At 42.4% G+C, this 14108-nt stretch overlaps 1 protein-coding gene across 1 annotated transcript in view; it reads left to right on the top strand.

Moving 5' to 3' along the window:
* Positions 1 to 14108, top strand: part of SPOCK1 (SPARC (osteonectin), cwcv and kazal like domains proteoglycan 1) — a 265333-nt gene that overhangs the window by 246366 nt on the left and 4859 nt on the right. The window contains exons 7-10 of the mRNA XM_064724567.1: positions 760 to 876; positions 7421 to 7642; positions 8248 to 8310; positions 13351 to 13488. Of these exons, the coding sequence (XP_064580637.1) occupies positions 760 to 876; positions 7421 to 7642; positions 8248 to 8310; positions 13351 to 13488 (540 nt within the window). The remainder of the gene's footprint in view (positions 1 to 759; positions 877 to 7420; positions 7643 to 8247; positions 8311 to 13350; positions 13489 to 14108) is intronic.

Raw genomic sequence — 14108 nt, 5'->3', positions numbered from 1 at the left:
GAATAATAAAATTGCCTGAGCGTGTCAATTTTAAGCACTAAACATGATACAGAAATAAGAATATTTTTTTTGACAGAAACTCATTGCTAATGCAGCTTTCTTCCCTAAAAATATTTGCTTCAGCTGAACATTAATCTCTTGGCAGAAATTTCTGGGAAAATTAGATACTTCTCGGTAAAATTTATAAGAAAATAAATGCTTTACCAAGTTAACAAAATGGAATTGACAACCTTCAGAGGTGGTAGAGTCTCACTTGCAGTAGAACTAGAGCAACATAACAATTTTTTCTGTATATAAATAAGTATATATATTTTCTATTACTGTGATAATAGCCTTATACAAAGCCAAATGTGGTTATAAATTATCCCTAGCATCTTTTTCGAGTAGCATGTCTAGGCAAGGATGTCCCTCCTCCCCATCTGTTTGACTGATATTTTTCTCTGAAATCCTAAAAGGTGAAAACATTTAAGTTAGATAGTCACATAGCTCTAATTGCCAACTGGCAGGGAGCTCTGCATGGCACTTCTTCCATCACCACTCGTGTCAGCTTCCAAGGAAGTACTTGAGCAGAACTTAAAATTCAGCATGACTTACATTTTCTTTTTATCTTGCATCCTTTTCCCTGACCTTCTCTTTTTCCTTCAGAGCTCTTAATGAGGAGAACTTTACAACCATAAACACAATTTTCCTAATGGACTCTCTGGGGAGAGGCTTTTCCCTGGTGGCCCTGGCTCAGCCTGCTGCTTTGTTCTCTCCTAGCTTGCACAGACAAGGAGCTGAGGAGTCTGGCCTCGAGGCTGAAGGACTGGTTTGGAGCCCTGCACGAGGATGCCAATCGTGTCATCAAACCCACGAGCTCGGAGACAGCACAAGGCAGTAAGAAACCCCTTCCCCTTCAACTCTGGGTGTTGTAGGAGCTTCCAACCTGGGAATTTAACTGAGCACTGCTCCAGCATCCTGTCAGGCAGGTACCAGTGAATAAGCAGCTACCTGAGTCCTGATCCTGCTGCTTTCTGAAGGAGCTGCAGTGGTTCTGTCCCCTCTCTCTGCCCCAAACTGCCCTAGAAACTGGCAGTCAAAGGCAGAGAGACCTTCACAAGTTAATCAGGCAAATAAATGTCTGAAGGCCATGGAGAACACCCCTGTATGAGGAACTGAAACTGCTCAGGGAGTTCTATCAAGCACTGGGGTTAATTATTGTGGTATAGTTTGTGTCTGTACAGTTAAATTCCATCACCTTCTAATTCAACGTGGCTGCATCCAAATAATTTATTGAGGTTGGACTCTGGTCTCTGCTTACACCAGTTTTATGACCAAGCATTTGCTGACATAATGTCAGTGGCATAAGATGAAAATATGGCATACAAGCGTAGGGAACATGGTGCAAATGTTGGAAAAAACTCACTTAGATTTTACTTTAAAAATTCCTGCTAACAGTTTATGTAAGGGAAAAGAATAATCAAAACATCCACATCTGAGCCGTGTAGCTAGAAGAGTTAAATGGTGGAGAAAGCTGGAGCCCATTGTGTCCTGGGTATTTAATAACACCATCTTTGCCTTCTTTGATGCATTTTTTTTTAAGAAAGAAAGAATATGAACAGTCTAGAGGACATTTACTCTCTGTGGGTTAAGCCAACATGACTGATTTTGATGTCATTTAGCCACCAGGGAGGGGAAGGATTCAGACAATAGCATTAAAAGAGGTCATGCTCATCAGAGAGCAGATGCAAATTCACTTTCTGTAAGGACTCATTAATTCTTTCAAACAGTGTCCCCAAACACGTGGACCCTTGGGCTGCAATACAGGATGCACAAGTTTTATCTAGGTGTGTACTTCACTTCACTTCACTGATTCTCTGGGGTGAGCTGTCTAAAGCCAGGGTCCAAGCCCAGAATTGGAAGGGTCCAGCAGCTGCTGCTTTTATGTTTTTTTTCCAGCTGGTGTCCCTGTAGAGTGACACCACAGAGGCTACAGGGGCACCAGAGCAGACCCAACAGATCAGGGTGGGCATTTTCTGTTGGTCCAGGTCTCCACAGCCACAATTTTTTGCTACATCTGAGCTGGGGTAGCAGCAGATTAGCTCTTCCTAAAGAGAATATACCATGGGCAGTATTGCTCAAAACTACAGACAAACCCAGTAATTCCACCACACATCTTAAAACTCTGTGCTGAAACAAGTCATGTTCTGTGTAAATGATCTTTTTTCATGTGTCCCTTATTTTGCACAGTATTTGCAACAAAGTCAGTGTCTTTAAAACTGTATGTCCTACTTATTTCTGAAACAGTGCTCCAAAAAAAGATATTCTCATGCAGAGGATCTGAACCACAGTGCAAAAAGCAACTGGATGTACCGCTAATCATGGCTTCCAGATGTGAATTCATTTCAAACCCCATGACAGAAAGCCTTAGAGGCTTTAAACTTTATTTGAAGTCCTTTAGGCCCAGAATCATAGGAAATCTCATTTTATCAGATTGTCAAAAGGATGTTTTCATGCAGATGATTCATGACATTCTCTTGGTGACCTTGCCAGAGACCAAATCCTAAAGGTGTTGAGTAGTTGTTTTTTGTTTTTTTTTTTTTTTCCTTAAGCAATTTCAGTGAGAAAAACATTCCTGGTAATTCTGCAGTGTTTGCTCTGATTCACAGAGGAGCTGTTATCTCTTTTTAGTTTAGTTTGATTCCTGGCAGCTTTTATTTGAAAGGCTGCCTGATGATTTTAAATGCTTGATCTCAACAATGTTCGTTTTTAGACTGTTGACTTAGTTTGGCACATTTTCTACATTTTCTTATTTTCTTCTATATCAATTTAAAAAAAAAAGAAAGAAACTTATGAGTTTAGATACCTAAGCCAGTTTTAAATGCCACAAAACTTGGGCTTGTTTTTCTTTTTGAGGTTTTGCAACAGAATTCATGAATTAATCTGCATGTGCCAAATTCTGCAGCTCACATTCTCCCTGGTGGCACTGAAAATACACACAGGGTGAGGACAGCAGTATTTGGCTCTCTCCAACTTCAAACATTTGTAAAAATGAAAGACACCTTAAACAGGGCTCAGAATTCAAAGCAAAGTTCACATACCCAAGCTGTGGAAAAGGATGTCTGTGAGTCCTGGCACACAGGACACCCACACTCTGATGTACACATTGCCCTTTTTTATGGCTCAGCCTGTGTTTCCCTCTTCACCACACACTTCCCTTCATTAAACTGAGCTGGTTTGGTTGTGCCTGCAGGGTTTGAAAAGGCCTGAACATCCCCAAATAATCCATTTTGGATGTGCCCCCGTGGCAGTGGAAGGAGCAGATGGTGGGATGCTGTGGCTCCAGTGCCTTGGACACATCAGCTGTCCAGAGAAGGTTTTCCAGCAGAGATTTCTCTGTGCTACATTAATTTTCAAGATGTTAGTGTGAGTGTAAATAAGCATTTTGAGTGTATTATGTTCACCCCCAGGTGAAGGAATAAAAAGTACACTCCTCCTTATTTTCTTTGTAAGTCTCTTGAAAGGAAAAGGAGGAGGAAGATCATTGTGTTTAGATTTCAAACCTTCTTTCCCTGAGCTCTCTGATCCCGGCAAAGCACTGTGGGCCAGGTACTTTGTCTTCTGAAGGCTTTGTGCAATTAAAATCTCCTCAATAAGTGATGTAAGAAACTCAGGGACATGTTTTGACATAGGGAAATAATGGAACTAATTAGGTAGCAAGATCAGATTCAAATTGCTCTTGAGCCTGTTGATAATTCATAACATCCCCATACTGTATCCAGATAGTCTCCCTGGTTGGAGTGGGTGTTGTTTTTCTTTTACTAGAGGTCTATGCAATATAAAGGATTTTTTTCTGGGGAACAGTTCTTCTTCTTCTTTTATTTTAAGCGATGGGGGAAATTAGGTTAATTATACCCCTGTTAATTTAATTGTAATATGCTTTAATAAAATAAAAAATGGCTGATGTAAGTCAACTCTTGAAGGGGGAAAATAATTCTTTCATGCCAGAAGGTGTGTTTATTTTTAATAAGGATTTTCACCTAAAGACTTTTTGAAATTTAATTCCATTTTAGTTCAGAGGAGGTGGAGCATTTTCTGTGTTATTGGGATGAGAGACTTTTACATGTAGGTCACCAGCTTGATTTCCTTCCAGCTCTGTAGTGAATGAAAGTTGTCAGGATGCTGAACAGCTGTCAGTTGCAAAGAGGAACAAGATGGTCTTAGTCCAGGTCCTTGTGAGCAGGTGTCCAAACGAGAGCAGCCACCACCTCAGCTGACATTAATTGGCATCTGTGTGGGCAGCCTCTGCCAAGGAGCCAACAGGGATGTGGAGCCTGCACCATCCTCCTGCTTCTCACCAGAGGCACTGCAGCACTGAGCTGATGAACAGAAAATGCAGAGTTCTCATTGAGGTTGCTTATTCTGGGTCTGTTGTGCTGGAAATCCAGCCTGTTAACCAAGCACTGAATGCTTCACAGGATTATAGTATGGGGTTTGTTTCATCCAGAAAATTTCATCATATTTATAGATAAGTATATCAAAAGAGTTTAAAAAGAAGTTAATTCAGTCAACTTGTCCTCACCAGGCTGTTGGGAGCACAGTGACCTCCCGTGAAGGTAAGTGAGCTCCAAAAGCCATTTTCCATCAGCTGCCCTGGTTATGCCATGAATCAGAGCCTGTGTTGGACATTTAGGGGACATTTGGCTTTCACTCCTGGTGCTGGGTGCTGAGAGCATCCAGGGTTGTTAGGTTTGGGCTGCAGATGCAATTTATGGACAGTACCTTTTACTAGGAGACAATATGAAGTGGAGTTGCTATTTACCTTGAACAACATACTGGGGGACAATTAAAGAATTAACTTTCCACTGATAATAACCATGTAGCTAAGGATTTTCTGTCACACCTACCACTTCCATATTTAAGGACTTCCAGGCCACATTGTCTGGTAATCCAGCACTGTTTAGTAAACCAGCCTCTTAATGAATCTAATCTGGAACTCAGGTCACAACTGTGAAAGCTCCCTTTTTAATAAGAAATTATAATCAAAACCTCTTCAATTAATGTAATTAACTGTCTTCTCAATGACCTTTCCCAGCTGTATCTCCCATCCAGCCCTGCTGGTGTGTCCCAGAGCAGCTTCGTGCTCCCTGCAGTCACTGCTGGTGATTTGCTCAGACAGGTCTGTGCTGAGGACAGGCTGGTGGTGAATCCCCATTGCACACACACGTGGAGATTTCCCAACAGGGAGGGCAACAAGACTCAGAAATAATCTATAGGCACTGTAGGGGCAAGCTCATTCCAGATCTCCCTGCTTTGGTCCCTGCCAGTTAAGAGATGACTTTGGGGACCATTAGGTCCAACACATACCATACTCAACTGATGATACAGCACACCTTGCAGTTACTCATCTTTTGCAGCACTAAGTGCCACCACAGCATGTAAAGTCCATTGTCAGAGAGAGCATCTGTGCAGAAAAAGAGCAGACATTGGAAACTAACTCTTTTCTCCTGAAAACTGTTAAACTGAGATAGCTGGAGCTGATCCCAGCTCCACCCTGCAGTTGAATGATCCACCCCTGCCTGTTTGACTACTTTTAACCTGCCCTGGGCTGGGGAATCTGGCACCAAACACCTGCACAGGACAGGACTGGGTGCCCTGCTCCTGTTGCTCTGTAAAGGCAAAGGTGAGGAATCTTAAATCCTTTCACTTGACAAAAGATTGCACAGTGACCAGATCCTGCTTGCCTTCTTCAGATGACTTAAATAATTGAAGCCAATATTTCTAATTGCTTCAGCAAGGCAAGCAGCTCCCCCCTACATCTATTCACACAGCCTTGTTCTTTTTCACTGTGCTCAAACATGATTAGATAATGTTATGGGAGATAACAGCATAAAAATGTGATGAAATGTTCAGCATGATTTCTCTCTTCCCTTTCTGAGCTTCTCTAGCCCTGAGGAAATGGTTTTACCTTTTTCCTTCCTTAGAGAAACATGTATTATGAATGACACAAACCTTCCCATTAGTTAACCCTTCTGATTGTCCCTCTGTGTCACTGACAACCTTCAGCCACAGCTGCATACAAAAACCTCAGCTTCCAGCAAAAAGCCCTGCTCTCCTTTGGATTCATGCCTAAAATAGCAAGTAGGGTGCAGAGCTTGGGCAAACTGTCAGCATGATTCCAGCAACATCTCAGCTTTCACTTCAACAAAGCAGCATCCTGAAAGGAACACATACAGCAAATAAAGCTAAGCCTAACCTCTTTCAGTGAAAGTTGCAGCTGAAGGAAAAAGCTCATCAGGCTTCTCTACATGGCCCAAAGCAGAGTGAGAGTGCACAGGCAGGTTATTGCTCCCAGCTGGAGCAGTGTGAGCACCAGGGGTGTCAGGAGCCCTCTGTCCCTGCAAATCCCCAACCAATGCATTCATGTTTCTGAGTCCTGGTTGAAACCAATACCCTTGTTATCAGATTTATTATCTCTATATTACAAATATACTTCCTTATATTGTAGATAACTTGGAATTTAGTCTAAGCATTGAAAAAATACCATGACAGTGTGGATTTATAGTGCTCCACACCACTGTTTTTCTGGAGACTGCAGGATCCTGGAACGTGTCTCTCATATACACAGTGGGTATCTATATGCATGACTTGGGCTTTCTGTGATAACCACTGCTGCTGCAGCAGCCTTTGAAGAATCTGGGCTATTAAAATGAATGATGGTGATGGTTTCCAAAGCGCTGGAGAAGCAGAATCCTGCGTTGCTGCAGCAAGGTGCTGGTACAGCATATGAGAGCATGGGCAGCTCCAGCTGAGGCTGTGCCCGCCCTCAGAGTGATGTGAGGAGCAGAGACACTTCACCTCTTCTCTCCCCCAGACAGCTCACAGTCCAGATCAAAGCAGTTTGTTGTCACAAACCACAGACAGGCCTTTGAAAAGTGAAAAGCAAGGATGAGAGGTAGAAGGTGAGAGCACAGCAGGAAAGAATGTGATCAGGCAACTAGAAACGAGTCTGGGAAACAGGATTTAAATTGCATTCAGATACAGTCTAGGTTGAAAATATGGTGGATGCAGCCTTTTCTCATCACATTTCAGTTTCCTGGAACCAGGCCAAGACACTTGGACTGAGGACTGAAGAAAATTAAAACGCAAGAATTTTTTGAGTAGAGATAACTTTAAATTACAGAAACCAGTTCTGAACCTCAGCCCTCTCTACCCCACAGCTCCCACAGAGTGTGAGTAGTGCTCTGGTTTGTAGCTGTGCTTGAGTTTAAGCTTTACACAGTGAGTTCAGTCATAGGATTTTGTTCTGCTTTGGGCAAGTCAGCTCAGTGTTCAGAGTCCAGCCACAAAATAAAAGTTGGCAGGGCTTCACCTTAGAGTGGTTCCTGTGCTGGGGGCACACTGGGGTTCAGCTGGGGAATATTTGCCTGTCTTCTTACAGGATTTGACACCAGCATCCTACCAATCTGTAAGGATTCCTTAGGCTGGATGTTCAACAAGCTCGACATGAACTATGACCTGCTGCTGGATCCCTCGGAGATCAGTGCCATTTACCTGGACAAGTACGAGCCGTGTGTCAAACCGCTCTTCAACTCCTGCGACTCCTTCAAGGACGGGAAGCTTTCCAACAACGAGTGGTGCTACTGCTTCCAGAAGCCAGGAGGTGAGCTGGGCCATGTGCAATGCAAACAGGAGCTGTTTGGCTCTCCCTGTGTCTCAGGGCCTGCCTGTAGAGTTTGCTCATTGGCAGGCAGGTGTGTTGAAAGCCCTTTTTCCCAGCACCAGTGTGAAGGGCATTCTGGAACCATGTTTATTGTCACAGGTGAACTATGTTAACATCCCTTGATCATTAAAGCAAATAAAGTAGTAAGTGTCCCTGCACACAGTCTAGAAATAAGCTCTATTGCTGACAGAAAGCTCAAGAATTTACTCTTTTATTAACTCAGAATTTAGCCAATTAGCAAGTCATAAATCAGGGAGCTGGCATGATGTCAGTTTGGTGAAAAGAGAGGTAGAATGATTTAACAATTAAAATGGCCCCCAAACACTACTCTCAACTACAGTGTGTTGCCTTTTTTTTTCTTTTTTTTTTTTTTTTTAATTAGTGGAGCTAATGATATAAATTTGTTTTGCAGTACCATACCAGCATATGGGCTTCTCTCAGTCCCAGGTGTACAGTAGCCCACATTTCATGTCAGCAGTGAAGCCAGTCATTACAGAGCCTGTCCCGTGCCATCTGGAAACTGATTCTTATACATTATATTTCAGGTCTTCCTTGCCAGAATGAAATGAATAGAATTCAAAAGCTAAGTAGAGGCAAGAGTCTGTTGGGTAAGTTCGATTACTTGCTATTCATTTGCTCAACTAATTAAAGCTTCTGTGATTATTGTAACTTTATATGCAGTAATGGTTTTTCAATTAGAGACTAATGTTTTGAGTCGGGAATATGCAGCACGGAGCGTAGGCCTGACACTATGAAATTAAACAAATAATGAGATAGCAACACACAGAACAGGTGTCAGCATGGCAACGGGTTCAGAGCTAATTTACAGCTCTCCAGAAATGCAAAGCCTTGTCTGCACAGAGCTTAATACTGCCTTCATCACCTCACAGGTCAGAGTAAGAACTGGGAGGCTGCTTGATACTCAAGGCTCCCATTTTTGAAGGGTGACTGAAGGTGCATAGCCAATGCATTCATGGTCTCCTCCAGTTATGGTACAATGCAGGCTTTCCTTGGGGTTCAATTTTGCTAATTACTCTTTAAAATATTTCAGTATATTGTGTGTATATGAAAACAGGAATTCATATCACCTCGTTTTAGGCAGCCTGCAGGATGCTTCATGCTGTAAGATGTGGTCATGCCTGTCCCTCCCTCTCGTGCCTATTGGGAGCCTGAATTGATTCATGACTTACTCTGATGGATATCTAAAATTAGTTTAAATAAATCCCCATCTGGCATTTTCCCAATTAATTGCTGGAAAATCAGGTTGCTGAACTGAAAAAAATTCAAGTGACTAATTCCCTACCCTAAAATCAGCCAGTGATGTGTGGCCTGGTGTTTTTGTGCTGGTGTTTTACCAAAACTTGTGTCCCAGCACATTTGTGCACACGGAGCCCAGCCCCTGAGGCACAGCAGGACAGATGCAAGCCCTGCACTTCACCCTTGAGGAGTGGCTGACCTCAGCCCAGCTGTCAGCCCCATCATGGAGAGCATGTCAGGCTCCCAGAGCATCCCCAGCTGCAGCCCAGGGTGTGCTCAGCTCTGCTGCAGGGCTGCTCGTGCCTCCCACACTCAGCCTGCTGCTCCTCCATACCCAGCACACCCTGCAAAAGCTCAGCTCTGCCAAATCCTGCCTCTCCCAGAGCCATTTGGGCTCAAGGTTCTGGTGCCTGGAACAATCCCAACCTGGATTCATTGGTTTAAATGAATAAACATTCCTAAAGGCCACAGGGACTGTGGTTTAGATCCATCATCCTTTCATAGCAAGTTCACATGAAGATTAGGGTGTTTCAGAGTCACAGCTCCTGCTGTTCCTAGCTGTGGGAGCAAAGGGAGGATTGATCACTTGGGATATGTGTGCTCCATTCAGTAAATATTCCGCATTTGTGGCAGAAGAAGTCACAATGTTCTCTGTCTCATGGGCGTCATGATTTTCAAAGTCACCTAAAAGAATAAGAAGCCCAGTTCTTAACAGATAGCTTTGACTATCCCATACTTATTTTATGCTTTGCTGTTATTTTCTACCTGCAATAAATGTCATCTAGGTTGAAACATAAGTAGTTTGTTCTGGTGTGTGGGAAGAATGATGCCTGGGTTGCAGGTAGTTCAACATGCAGGTGGTTGTAGCACATGTCACTGGGTCTGAGCACAATAGCAGGAGTAAAATGACAAAGTAAAAGCAGTAGGAATGGTCCCTTAGCACAAATAACTTCTAGTCAACTGTATTAATAAAAAAAAAAATAGAAGAAGAATGAAAGTGGTGAAGCTCAACAAATCAAGGTGTCAGGCACAGGTTGTTCCACAAGCTAGAAAATTATAATATAAAGAGGAACCCTTTGCTTCACCTACCCTGAAAGTCTTCCTGCATAATGACACATGTCATGGAGATTTTAATTTGATATCAGAGCTATTTATACAGCAGAAAACATTGTCTTTTCTCTTCACTGTCTGAAAAATCATTGAAATGGAAGCTCAAACATACACATGACTGGTAGCAATGGTAAAGTTGGAAAAGGGAGATGAGTATTTTCAGAGAAAGTAATATTTAATTATTCTCTTTCCTCCTCTGACCCTGACATAGAGAGCACAGCACTTACAGTTTGGGCACTAGCATGAAGAATGTTTTTGTTAACTTGTATCCATTGATAAAAATGATGACTTTTGATATTTCCTTCTCTATATATTTTTCAAAACACATGACAGTTGGAACAAAGTACTTCAAAGCCATTGCCATTAGATATGTTGAATTTGGAGGCTTTCAAATGAAGTCTAGCATCCCAGGAGACTGAATTAAAAAGTAAACAGCTCTATTCATCTTTTCCTACCAGATTTATCTGGAGTACAATTAACTGCAGAGACTGTACTTTTAGAGCATACAACTGTGCAGCCTGATAATGCTTCTCCCACTCCACTAAAGTAATAAATTTCTGCTCCCATCACTGTTTTCTCCTGTATCAACCCTGTGGATTCAGCTAATATAATAGCTAATACCAGGAGCTGTGTGCAGGCTAGTACTTAATTCTGACAGGCTTTTACCTCTATCTTTAGCATATAATTATTCTCCTCCTGTTCTCTAAGGAAGGGGAGTGTTATATAGATAAGGAAATGATGCAAAAAAAAAGGGTCTAGGTCTGGGTCCATAGAGAGGATACAGATGCAACAGTGCTGTTCAAGTTTGTGTGGAATAACTAAACCCTTCCCAGGCAAAGGCAGATGGGGAGGCAGGATTCAGCAGTTTGGGGCAGATTGTGGGGAGGGACTCGCATTTTGTGAGTCCAGCCTCGTGGGAAGCACTGCCTGTGCAGGAACCTCTGGAGAGGAAAGCTGCAGATGTTCCCTGATGCCAAACCCAGCAAATGGCCTGTCTGGGTGCCATGCTCAGGATAGCAGAGCTTGCAGCCAGCTCATTTCTAACAGAGAGGCTGATTTGTGTACATTTGTGTACAGTTCACAGGGAGAATCATCACGTTGTGCAACACTTGTTCCCAGCCACTCTCTATCCTCTCCAGATTATCACCTGCACCTGACACATCAGACAGGACATGCTGCATCCTCCCTCTGAGGGTTGGCAAATACTGGGACATTAGTATGCATAGATAAATATTTAAAGCTCCAGTGTTACATACAAATTGGCACGAATTTCCCACGCAGAAGGAAAAGCACCTTCCACTCTTCACTGTGACCCAAAGTGTGAATCTATTCCACACACAGTTATCTTGGCACTGAGCCTGGGCCACAATTTATTTTTAAATCTTCTAAAGCTTTTATAGGCAGCATGGAACATTTTCATACCTTACAAGAAACAGTGAAACTATGCAAAAAGGCCTGTTTGAAAGAAGGAAAAGGTTGCATTGCCCTAGGAAAAGAGAAAGCATGAGACAGTTTAAAATGCAGAAGCTGTTCTCTGCTCACCCTGTAATGCCCCTGAGATCCCCCTTTGATCCTTCCCTGGAGCCAGATGTTGATCAGATATAAAAGGGCAGCTCTAGTAACGTGGGTGCAGCTGTGCTGATTTACACCAGCTCCAAGTCAGCACCTGAGCACTTCTCCCAAGGTTGTGCATGGTTTGATAAACACCTGCAGTGCTTATCAGAGGCAGGACATGAGCATAAATATGAAAAAAATATGAAAAAAATATCTTTCCTAATTGATATTGAAATTAAGTTTTGAACACTGATTATTAACTTACAAAAACCTGCCAAGGCAAATACATATGTTTGTTATTAAAACTATTGTCTTATAAATAGTGAAAATTAATCTTTGATAGTTGCTAGCATGCTTTCATTTGTACATGAACATAATGGTGATTCCTATTAGCAAACGTGCTATAAGATCATGCTTTGACATTATTTAAAATATTCCCGCTCATGGATGTGGTCTCCAAAACTGCTCTGATAAACAAAGATTTCTGCAGATGTTCAAAGGTTTCTCTTCTCATCTGCTAGATCTGTATTAGCAGCACTCAAACTTTAGACAAGATCTGCAGAGCAATGAGTTTGGATATTCAGATTCACTTTGTGTGAATTTCAGATTCACTCTGTGTGCGTGAGACTGACTGACTTCCACTTTTATGTCTTTTATATAGGAAATCTGGTGACATTTGGGCAGCACCTTCTCATTCATCTTTTCCTGTGAGAAATGTAGTGGAAGTGGCCCCTTTGACACATGTGCTGTCTGAATAGATGCTACACATGGAACTAGTTAAAAAACTTTACTGAACCACCAGTAAATCACTGGTATCTTTGACAAAGAAGAAAAACACTTTCTCAAAAATCGTTTGAGACAAGAAATTTGGGGGCAAGGGGGTGTTTATGTCATGTTTCAAATTGAAGCAATTGACAAAGAAGGGAAAAATGAATGTACTGACCTCCAGTGGGAATAAAGCTAACTCATCTCCAAGAACAAGAGGGCTTTTCATACTGAAGTACATTTGCTGTATCTGCTGAAAATGGTGGGAACAATAACATAGGTTTCTCCTGAGAGTTTCCCTCTCTGCAGAAGCCAGAATGAACCACACTCTACAAGGCTGAAATATATTGGTTTTATTGTGAGACAAAACTTGGGCTTCAAATCCTAAGACTTACTGATCCAGATCCTGTTGTCCCTCTCTGTAAAGCCTGTGCATTATTTCTTCTTTTATACATGGGAGCTCTCAGTAAGTCAGGGGATGTGCCTGAGATGAGTATGAATAGCAAGCAGATGGCAGCTACCTTCCAGGGATAATTACAGTGTTGTGGAAAGACTCATGTGATAAACACTGAAGGAGTGCAAATGGAGGGAAATGCAGAACTAATGAAGTTGGGGTAATAATCCAGTTGGGAAGAAAAGTTTTAAAACCAGGAGTTAAATGTGAAAAGGCTCTGTGGGAATATCAATCATTCAGGGCAGACTGAAGCTCTCTCTAGAGCTGTGTGACACTCTCCTCTGTGTGCTGGATATGAACAAACATTTATACTCTGTGACCAGGCTGTCTGAAAAGAGTTCACCAGAAATAATTCCTTCGCCCTTTCATGCACCAGATAATCACACGTATTTCCTTGCCAACATTGTCAAGATCTTCATGTGTATAAGTGCTAAGTTCATAATACCCTGTGTGTGTGTTTGCTCCTGCAGAGGATTGCATTACTGAGCACACCTTATATTTTATTCAGGTGCTTTCATCCCCCGCTGCAATGAGGAAGGTTATTACAAAGCCACGCAGTGCCATGGCAGCACGGGGCAGTGCTGGTGTGTTGATAAGTATGGCAATGAGATAGCTGGCTCCAGAAAGCAAGGCACAGTCAGCTGTGGTGAGTAATGACCTGCTTTCCTCAGACAATGGGCCAATTAACACTGCTGTAACCCTGCCATTGCTGTGCCACCACCGAGGATGATGACAAGAGGGAAAACAGGAGTAGCACAGTTCAAAGTGCTCCTCTGTTCTCCTGTTCACACACAAATGGGGCCCTCTTGGGTCCTTTGGACAGCAGGGGTGCAGCACAAGTTAGCAGGCAATAACCACTGTTAAGGTATTTTTGCTACAAGCCTGGTAAGTGCAGTTAGTGATATTAAAATTAAGGAGCTGGGGTTGATCTGCATGGTTATTAAATATATTGTTCAATATACTCTGGAATGCACACCTACTGGAACTTTCCAGACAAGGGAAGGCCTAAATGTGTAAAATTGTGTGCGTTAGCAGCCAAGCCCTATACAACTGCTGACAGGACAATATTGTGTAGATAAGTGAAATCACCAATTAGTTGTTGTGCCCAGACAAGGAAGATGTCACCTACAGTCCTTCAGAGTGCCTCAGGGATGGTTTTGAGTGCAGCTTTCCTTTTTGAGAAGTAACAGAGACCTAGAAGGTCCAGGATGCCCAGAGTAACATCACAGATCTTAGGTTCAATAACTATATTTGCAGAGTGAGGTT

This window comes from Zonotrichia leucophrys, chromosome 13 (assembly GCF_028769735.1).
Source record: "Zonotrichia leucophrys gambelii isolate GWCS_2022_RI chromosome 13, RI_Zleu_2.0, whole genome shotgun sequence".
NCBI lineage: Eukaryota > Metazoa > Chordata > Aves > Passeriformes > Passerellidae > Zonotrichia > Zonotrichia leucophrys.
The sequence above is the reverse complement of the archived record's forward strand: the minus strand, read 5'-3'. Positions and strand labels throughout refer to the sequence as shown.